The following is a 10,109-nucleotide window of genomic DNA, read 5'->3' on the forward strand; positions in this document are numbered from 1 at the left end:
GACTACACAGAACCCCTGCAGATTACAATAAAACAAAATGCTGTTTCGAGTTTAGGAGAGTGGTGCGCATGTTTCAGCTTTTCCCTGATGCGAAGTGGTTTTGATAAGATGAAACTGTTTCTTGTCATTAAATGTTAAATGTACTGACTCCCTGCTGCACGGCCATATGTTAATGTTTACTTAAGGGAACAACAGCTCGATGTTGAAAAAAGTTCTACCAAAGATTGTTTATGGACAGTGGTGGAGTGGAGTGGAGTGGAGTGGAGTGGTGCAAACAGCTTTAAGCCCTCAAACAAAATCGTATTTGACAACTTTGAAATGTGAGCGAGCAAAGCGCAGAGGAAAGCGAAAGAGCTGCTGGAATAGATGCATAGAATAAACATGATTCATCAGGATGACATCTCTTCTTTATCTGTCTGTCATTTTAAGATGTGGTGTACTTTTTTTTCGCCTTTGGTGCTTTGTTTTTGCACGATCACAAATAAAATGCACACGAACTTAGTGCAGAGGTGCGATTGTAGACAATGCAGTGTAGTGTGTTTAATATTTAAAGCACCGCTGTGCAGATGTGCAGATAGAATGTGTAAAATCTAATAATGTAAAAACTGTAACAAATATTTTTGTACTGAGGCTTTTCAGATAATAGAAGACCATCTGGCTTTTAATCACTGTGAACCTTTGCTCAGCGTTATTGAGACTTGTTGCCATATTCAGAGTCCTATGTGGTCTCACACTTGCTAATTTATGTGTTGCACCTCCGACATTAGCTGGCAACTGTGCATATGTGTGTGCACATTGCACTTTAAGCCCTCTGTACAGCCTTTTGAGAATGTCTGCATTGCCAGCTCAGGACATCTATCGTGGCTGTTTGTAAGCTCTTCTTCTGGTTGATTTACAAGAAAGTAATGTGCAGCTACACACAGGCTTCCTTGGTGTATGATGAGAGGGCAAATGCCATTTTGCTGTGAAAATAAGAAGAGAGGGGAGCATTTAAGTGCTTCTAATGTGGGTTAAAGCTTTAATCAAAGCCATGTGGGGTCAGAGAAGGGAAATGAGAGTGGCAATAAAATGTAATAGAGTTTACATTTTACAGGAGAAGCCGTTTTGACTCCAGCTTTGTAATATACCAGAGTTGTGTTTAGAAGTCAGCACTCTACCCAGAACCAAAGAGGAGATCAAAGCTTTGATGTCATTTAAAGTTTTTCATTCTGACGGGGCTTGTTAAAAAGCCACAGGGTTAATCCTGTCATCCAAATCAATCGTAAAGGGCGAAGAAAGAAAGAGTTACATGTGAAAGATTCTGTAAACAGTCCGTGAAATTCCTTTTAGAGGCTCCACGTCACTGCTGTATGTGTGTAAAAGTGCTTATGACTGACCATCCCAAGTGTGATAATAAAAATAACCTAAGTATAGTCCAAATATGCGGTGCTTGAGTAGGAATGGAGTGACTCGGCAGAGTGGTATGTCCGGGAAAGCTACGGGTTAATTTAAGACTAGGAGCAAAACCTGGTGCCAATTAGAAGCATTGAGCGCCACATGTGGACTAGACCGAACTATCCACAGAAGGGGCAAAGGGGTCTGAATTCGTGCGCAATGGAGGCTAGTTGCACGAGTGCGCAGTTGCTTACGGTTCTTACTGGCAATTGCTGATCCTGCGGTTACTGATATGATGGATATTTTCTTAAAGAGATGATCAAACAGTATCCACAAGTCTGAAGGACGCTCTGATGCTCTGAGAGGCCCCCATTAAAACGTGGATGTTTTACATTTTTACCTTTAAGGATTGCAACATGGCAGGAATCTCTCTCATAGTTTCACTTTTTGTCACAACTCTGTTCTTCACGGGGAGTGTATCGGACACATGCCGAGGACCGCGCTGCTTTCCTGGTCACGACTGGAGCAGACCGTGCGTAGGAGCGCAGTGCCAAGGGCGCACGGACACATCCGCGTCCCGACGGCAGTTTGACCACTCTGCACAATCCAGGCAAGGACAAACTTATCCGACTTACCAACACGACGCTCATTTCCGTCAGCACAAAGCACAGAGCGCGCCCTTAGCACCGTACACCGTCATCCAGCCTCAGCACGGAGGCTTTACGCAGGCGGCAGGTACGGATGGCACCAGGAGGACGAACCCGAGGACCATCACGGCGGAGGTGTTCCACCCTGGGTGCGCCGGGGGCACCTGTCCGACGACTGTCTCTCATCGCCCCACGAGTGATGACAGCGCAACGCGGGAGTGCAAAGGCATTGGATGTAAACTGCCCTCCCGGATGCGCCAGAGGAACGGTAAGCTTTGCGTTGGAGACGGCTGCAGCACGCAAGGAGACGACGGGAGAGGAAGCGCGTCACCTGTTCATGTGACGGACAGAGCGGCACAATTTCTGGACGAGCTCCCAGACCTTGGGTCGCAACGTGGAGCATGGATTCAGCTGACATGTGACATGAAACCAGGTGGGTATCAGTTTGCAAGCGATTGGTCAGAAAATTCAAAGAGAAATAAACTAAAAATGCTAATCACTTCAGTTGCTATGTAACAGGTTTCTTTGTTTACTACAGGGAACAATGACGTTCCCTCAGAGGATGCTCTAGTCCTGCAGTTGCAGCTGTCTAAGAGTCAGGAAAGGTTCGTCGAGGCCCTCAAAGGCCAACAAAACGAGGTCAAGGAGCTACAGAGGCTGCTCAGTGAGCAGCAAGGAACGTTGGTCAACCAGCAGAGAGAAATACTTGACCAGCAGAGGAGGATGTATGAGCAGATGGAGCAAGTAAGGCTGCTGTGACTGATAATGAGGGAGATATCCCATAGTCTTGGGGCAGTATTTAAGTTTAAAAAAAAAAAAAGTGCATAGAAAGCACCTAATCCACTGAAATTATATTCTTTTTCTCAACTCCCTGAAACAGATCAGTTTCATTATGAATCAGATAAGGACAGTATTTCCTAGCAAAGTGAAGAAATAAGACAATTCCAAAGTGTTATACAAGTAGTGCTCTCTTCCTCCAGGTAAAGGCTCAGTACAACATACTGATGGACAGCATCAAACAAACATCTTTCCAGAACCTCCAGGGGGAGCTGGACAGTCGCATGGAAACCTTGAGTGGGCAGGTTAGAGCTCACCAAGCACAGCAGGCTCTCTCTTTGCACAAAGTGGACATGGAGGCCACTGTGATGGAGGTGAGCCTTAAGCTAAATTATAAACGTGTTTACAGTAGTGATGAGATGTAAGAGATCTAACTGTCATATAAAGCATAAATTGCACTATAGGAGAATCTTAAATAAGCAAATCTGAGTGTACTTCTATTCATACCTGACAATTTTGGGCTTGTTAAGCTGCTGTAGCCTGCATAGACTTGTGGCCGCCTTTGCAAGCCACTTTGCAGGCAATCTCACCTTCCTGTTTTTATGCTTAAAATATCACTTGTTGTCACTGAATATAATAAAATAAAATATTACAAATTTTTTTTTGTCAATTTTTAACTTTAACATCAACATATTTCTTTAACTGGAGTGCATTATGTGAACATTATGTCAAGCATTCTAATATCAAAATATTATATTTGACTACCATGGTTCTAAGTATCATTGTGTTTAATGCCATTAGGTGGGTCGGCCCCTTTTGACCTGTGGCAGTTGTGGGCCTGATGAGTACTGTGGCTACAGCAGTGGCCGTCCTCGCTGTGAGAAGTGCACCGTCTGTCCTGCTGGATTCTTCCTGGTCGCCCAGTGTTCAGTACACGCAGACAGGATCTGCCAGGTTAGCATGTGTTAGCATGTCTTTTAACCACATACAGGAAAGCGGTGACAAATCAGCTTGACAAAAATGTAACATAAGATCAGATCAGTTAGGCCACCAAGTGAAGCTTAGTCTGGAATCCCTGTGCAACAGCTGCTGAAAGTTTATCTAAATCAGACAAAATCAACTGATGGCTATGCTGATGTGTTTTTGTGCATTCACATTGGCAAATTTCATACAGAGTGGGCTAGTTAAGCTGCTTTAGCCTGGCTAAAGTTGCTGCTGCCACTAAAAGCCACTTTGCAAACCATATCAACCCCAGGTCCTTTTTATACTTAAAATGTCCTATCTTATCATACCATATCTGTTGTCACTTGTATCTGAATATAAACGGTGGCAGCTGGAAATGGCAGTCTTCTTTTGACTGAAGTTTAGTTTATTCATTTAGAACTTTATGCACTTGCGGAAAAAACGTGTTTTATTGTAGGGTTTATGAGCCTTACAATAAAAGGTTTATCACAAGGTTTGTCAAAGCAAAGGAAAACATTTTTTACCAGTGGACCATATTAGAAGCAGTAGGCCTTTTGGTTCAGTACTTTTTCAATGCTTGCCTGGAGTTCTTGCAGTATCTGCATGCTACTTTGCAACCCATCTCTTGATCCTACCTTCCAAACTGAAAGTTTCCATTTGTTTGTTACAGGACAGAGATGAATGTCTTGAAATAGCTGATCTATGCGGAGGTCAACAGAAGTGTCTCAACACTCCAGGTGCTTTGAATTGCTTTAAACATTTGAATATTTTTGTTATGTCAGTGCTTCTTGATTTGCTAGACATATCCATGTCTGAGAAGAATTTTTTGTTCTTTTCTTAATTTGTGCTTACCAGGTGGATTCAGATGCCAGGACATGAGAGAGGGAGAAGCACACTCAGGAATGTGTGGCCGCGGCTACTTCTTCAACTCAGAGATGGATGAGTGTCAAGCCTGCAATGAGTGTGATGGAGACACGGTGGTCTCTCCTTGCACTTTTACCACAGACACTGTCTGCTCTGGCCATACTGCCGGCCACAGTGCCCTCTCTCAGTCCTGGTCTGGAGATGTGACTCTGCAGGGGGAAAAAGGACACATGCTGGCTCAAGCCTTCCTCGGTGTGCAGCTTCACATACAGGGAAGAGGCGATGATGTGGTGTCCACTGAGAGTGGGCAGCTGGTTCTGAGACAGCATGGTCTCATATGGCTGGATGAGAATCTCTCAGTGACCCATGGTTGCCGCAGCTTCATCCAAGTGTGTCTGCGCATGAACAACACAGCCGGCTCTGAAGGTCGTGACCTCAGTGGGGTTCGTGTGGAGCAGCAGGAGGGTAGATCGCTCCAAGGTGTTAGCATCAGTGGGGTAGCACAGGTCGCCCCAGGTCACATCATATCCCTCTTCCTCCGGAGTGCCACCCACCACTGTAACCAAAGCACTGAAGGTCTGCAGCTGTTCGACCCCTCCGTTGCCCCACTCAGCCTCCTCTGGCTCTCTCATGACACCGGTGCGGTTGCCATGACAGCACAGGCAATGGTCTCTGCACATTACCACACAAACTATCGCCCAGTCTTCCGTACCACCTCCACCTCTGACCCTTATGTAGTAGGACTTACTCACGATGGTCGCGGGATCCGGTTTGCAGAGAGTGGCACTGTGCGCTTTGTATTCCAACAGGCATTGTACTCGATGGGCCAGGCATGCGTGAGTGAGGGCTTCCAAATTTTGGCATACCTCAACCATAATGGAACCAGCATGGAGCTGCTCCGTGCCTTTAAAACAGGTGTCCATTACCGAGACACATCAATAGCACTGTCTGGAGCAGCCCAAGTTGGCCCGGGAGACACACTGGGTTTTGAGATTCTCTCTCCTGCGCAGTGCAACGTTCGCTTCTTTGGTGACGAAACGGGTATCAGTATTCTCAGTTTGGTTTGGGTTCCCGCTGCCATTTCTTCATCTCTTTCTGCCTCTGTGGCTAACACCGGCCTTCTCTCTGGAGCAGTTCGTAACAAGCCATTGTTCTTCCACCAGACCAGTCCTCAAGTGACCCAAATGGAGCTGCTGGCGAAGGGATCCGCAGATCAGAGACGAGATTTTGTATTCAGAGAGAGCGGTACAGTCAGTGTTGCTCTGGATCTCAAACTCATTCACTCCTGCAGTTTGGTCAAGGTGACTCTGCTTAGACGAAGTGATTTAGAGGGTTCAGGAGAGGGATCGAGGCCTATCCCTGTTGCCCAGCAGGTATCTGGCCAGATGTCTGAGGGCAGCCAGTGGGCCAGTGTGAGTCTGCGAGCGTCCTTCCAGGTTCACAACGGTACTGCGGTTTTCTTTTTACTAGACTGTGTGCGTGGACGAGTAAACCAGATCAGCCATCAAACAGGAAGTGGGGTATCTGCCCTCTGGGTGGCATCATAATGAAAGCCAGATACTATGACGTTTCTTCTTATGGTCAAAAATCAAACCGTGAAAGAAACGATTTGACTTTTTGGAGACTTATTCACTTTCCAGAGAGTTACAAAGAAAGATTGACACCACTTTCATCTGTTTTAACAGAGAAGCATTAACCAGTAGCTTGTTAGCTTAGCCTGACATTGTGAACTAGTGGAAATAGCTTCTAAGATTGTCCACAAGTAATCTGTGAGCACCTTTAAACCTAATACATTTGTTTAATGTAAAAAATAACCAATTAAAAAAATCAACACTTTGTGATTCTTATGCAGTGTTGTGTAGCTAGACTCCCACTCTTTGTGCTAAGCTAAGCTAACTGACTTTTACTTAACTCGCAGACGTCAGAGCAGTGCCAGTCTTTTTGTTTATTATTATTTTAGGTCAGAGTTAACCATGCTTTCCGAACCTGAATTTATCCCTTGATTTTTGTTTGAGTTTAAAAGAAAATGTCTTTTAAAAAATATTAAATGTGGACTGTAGTGTATTTAAATGTAACATTATTCATTAGCTATATTTATATAATATAACTATTAATATGTGTCAATATTTTCTACATATGATAGCACAAAACAACTGTATTCACGTGATCATTTCTCATCCTCCAGTTAGTTCTTCTTTTTTTAGTTCCAGTTTTTCACGTTTCACATTTGTCTGTTTTTTATTTATATAATTCAGTTTACTCTGTCGACGCCAAAGGAGTTTTAGATCCTGCCAGTGACTACAGCATTTTCTGCTGGCACTGATTCTCATTCAGGAGTTTTTCTCAAGAGCATGTGTTTCATGTTAGCCGCCATTTTCTAAATGGCTGAATATCTACTGCATGCTTTGTTTAATGACCACTTTGTGCATATTATGGACTTAAAGTCACTAAGCCTTGTTGAAACTAAATATTTTAAATAATGTAGTGGTTTTTAATCTTAACTGAACTGTAATGAAGTGTATATTTGATGTTTTCTTGTTAATCCAATAAAATCACCTTTGTTGTACTGGATTTTTCTTTATTGCAAACTTTGTTTGGCATGAAGTAAAGTCATTTAAAGTAAGATAAAGTTTGAAAGAAGAACGTTTTGTTCCTTTAAATTTAAAATTTTTTATTCTTAATAACAAAGGTTTTTTTTTTTTTTAGCACACTTTGGGATTTACTTTTACAGCATCACATGCTAATAGCAATAGCTAATGGTAGCTAATTTTAGCCAGCAAAAAGTTACACAACACAAACACTGGGATATCGGATTGTTACCTAATTGTTACCTAATCAGCCCCTCACATGGCACTAACTCATACATTTAGACCCCTAGACATCCAAGAGATCACAGGAGTGGACCATCAGCTCACAACATGGATACTGGACTACCTCACCGACCGACCACAGTATGTGAGAACTCAGGGCTGTGTGCCGGACAAGGTCGTCTGCCGTACGGGGGCCCCACAGGGAATGGTTCTGGCTCCGTTCCTCTTCACCATCTACACTACAGACTTCTCCCACAACTCCACCCAGTGCTTCCTGCAGAAGTTCTCTGATGACTCTGCAATAATAGGCCTTATCACTGATGGGGACAACAGGGAGCACTGACTGGTGGAGCTGGAGCTGGTGGTAGACGTCCGCAGGCACAAACATCCTCCACTCCAACCACTAAACATCCAATGCATTTACATTGATAGCGGATAGCTACAGGTATCTGTAGCTGATTGTGTCTTATTTTAAGTGTGATGAGATATTTTGACTAGAAATTAGACAAATATACTTGGTAAAAGTTTGAGATTTGCAGTGTATGACTCTGTGGTGGCCTCAGCCATCTTTTACGGTGTGGTCTGCTGGGGTGACAGCATCTCTGCTGGGGACAGGAAGAGACTGAACAGGCTGATCCGGAGGGCCAGCTCTGTTCTAGGATCTCCTCTGGACCCGGTGGAGGTTGTGAGTGACAGGAGAAAGATGGCTAAGCTGTCATCCCTGTTGGACAACATCTCTCACCTCATGCAGGAGACTCTGACAGCACTGAGCAACTCCTTCAGTGGCAGCCTGCGGGACGGAGAGATTTGGCAGGTCTTTCCTTCCAACTGCTGTCAGACTCCACGACATGGTCACTGCAGATGACCACACATGTGCGGACAGACACACACACATCCCATACACAATTGTAACTGTCTCCCTGATGTGCAATACTACCAAGTGCAATTTTTCCTACTATAACAAAGCATTTTATTCTATTTTGTATAGTGCTGTATTCTATTGTATATAGTATTTTATTCTTGTTGTATAGTATGTTATTCTGTTTGATCTTATCCTGTTCTATTGTGTTTTTCTTAACGTTTACTGCTCTTAAACTTTCTGCTGTGACAAAAAATTTCCCACATGTGGGACTAATAAGGGCTTATCTTATCTTATCTTACTTTATCCTCAGGGTGTCCTGCATTAGAGTGAGAATGGTTGGTGGTAAGGGGTAACCCCTAACCCTAACCCTAATTCCCCCCCCAACAAAACATGTCCAGGGTTTACAGAAATAGTTTCAATACAGAGAAAATATCAAGGAAGTTGTAAATCACTGGTGGATATATATTGAACCTTGAAGGAGGTGAGCTAAAGCAGCAAAGGGCCACGCTGGATGACAGTCCTATCAGGTCAAAACAGAAAACTGAGGCAACAGTTTTCCACAGGTCACCAACATTGGACAATGGAAAACTGGAAAACCATTGCCTGGTCTGATGAGTTTCAATTTCTGCTGAAGTATTCAGATGGCAGGGTCAGAATTTTGCATACACAACATGATAGCAGAGATCCATCCTGCCTTGTATCTATGATGTCTGTGAGTCAGGCTGGTGGTGGTGGAATAGTGTGGGGGATACCACAGTGACCACAGTGTAACTATAGTCAGGTGTTTACAGCATGATAACACATCATGGCACAAAACTCAAAAAAATCTCAAACTTGTTGTCAGTGACAATGATTTAAAATCACCTCGACATTTCCCAGAACTCAATGCAAGTGAGCACCTTTGGAATACGGTGGAATCATCAGTGTGCAGTTGACAGTGTGCAGCAACTGTGTGACGCTATCACGCGAATATGGACAAAACTTTTCAGAAATCTTTCCAGCAACTTGTGGAAATTATGTCACACAGAAATTCGAGGCACTTCTGCAGGGAAGAAACAGTCGAACCTTTGAACAAAGTGTAACTAATAAACTGTCTTGTGAGTGCATATATGGCTCTTTATATTCTTGCATGCACTAGTCTTATCAAGAGCTTTACATGCTTCAGTCTGAGATGTGGAGACTGAATGCAAAACATGTTTGCTCTGAGTGGAAGTTGCCAGGTGTTTTCTATTACACATCTAAGAACAGAGGATCTTTATCATGAATTTAAACAGCTGAAATTATATTAGCCGGGTAGTTAACCTCCTAATGGATTTCCTATTCACTTCCACCAATGACCCTCAGTCCCAGAGTGCTGCACTTCTTTGGCACAACATCAAAAAAGTGCATAACGATCCTGGGCATATGCTCTATAAAATCCGATAGACCGCTTGATGTTATTATTTCGCTCTTTGAAGTCATGACCCTCAGGTTATGTGTGCTATAGATTATTCATTAAATCAAGACTCACAGGGGATCGGTGTTTTCTTCACCAGAAACGAATAAACCTGAAAAATGAAAAGTTTGTGCACAGCTTCTCTCAAAATCCTAGCTAGGAGGCCAAAGAGAAGACGCAGGCAGACATAGGCTAACATAACAGAAGGAGAGTATGTCTTGGGACAAATTGAAACCACCCGCAGGCCAATGGGTGACTGACTGGATGAGTTACGGTGGGCTGAAGAAGATAAAGGTCAGGGCACTGCAGTAGACACTGGAGCTGCGTCTAGCTTGGCTAAGAACATTAGCACTGTGGATAATAGATTACAGATGGAT

General features: G+C 43.7%; 1 protein-coding gene across 1 annotated transcript; it reads left to right on the plus strand.

Annotated features, from left to right (window-relative positions):
* The first annotated feature begins 1,222 nt into the window (after positions 1 to 1,222).
* On the plus strand, positions 1,223 to 7,191 carry si:ch211-252f13.5. Its single transcript, XM_040022455.1, has 6 exons — positions 1,223 to 2,454; positions 2,560 to 2,765; positions 3,002 to 3,172; positions 3,600 to 3,752; positions 4,432 to 4,498; positions 4,617 to 7,191. Exons 1-6 carry the CDS (start codon positions 1,758 to 1,760, stop codon positions 6,170 to 6,172), a joined length of 2,850 nt encoding a protein of 949 aa, XP_039878389.1. The 5' UTR covers positions 1,223 to 1,757; the 3' UTR covers positions 6,173 to 7,191.
* Positions 7,192 to 10,109: the final 2,918 nt, after the last annotated feature.

This window comes from Simochromis diagramma, unplaced genomic scaffold (genome assembly GCF_900408965.1).
Source record: "Simochromis diagramma unplaced genomic scaffold, fSimDia1.1 OVJJ01000205.1, whole genome shotgun sequence".
NCBI lineage: Eukaryota > Metazoa > Chordata > Actinopteri > Cichliformes > Cichlidae > Simochromis > Simochromis diagramma.

What these genes read in the sequence shown, in the direction of transcription:
- si:ch211-252f13.5 (XM_040022455.1), top strand. Translation starts at nt 1,758, where the DNA reads ATGTTTTACATTTTTACCTTTAAGGATTGCAACATGGCAGGAATCTCT. An exon ending in TGTATGAGCAGATGGAGCAA is followed by an intron (nt 2,766 to 3,001) that starts GTAAGGCTGCTG and finishes CTCTTCCTCCAG; the next exon opens with GTAAAGGCTCAGTACAACAT. An exon ending in TGGAGGCCACTGTGATGGAG is followed by an intron (nt 3,173 to 3,599) that starts GTGAGCCTTAAG and finishes TAATGCCATTAG; the next exon opens with GTGGGTCGGCCCCTTTTGAC.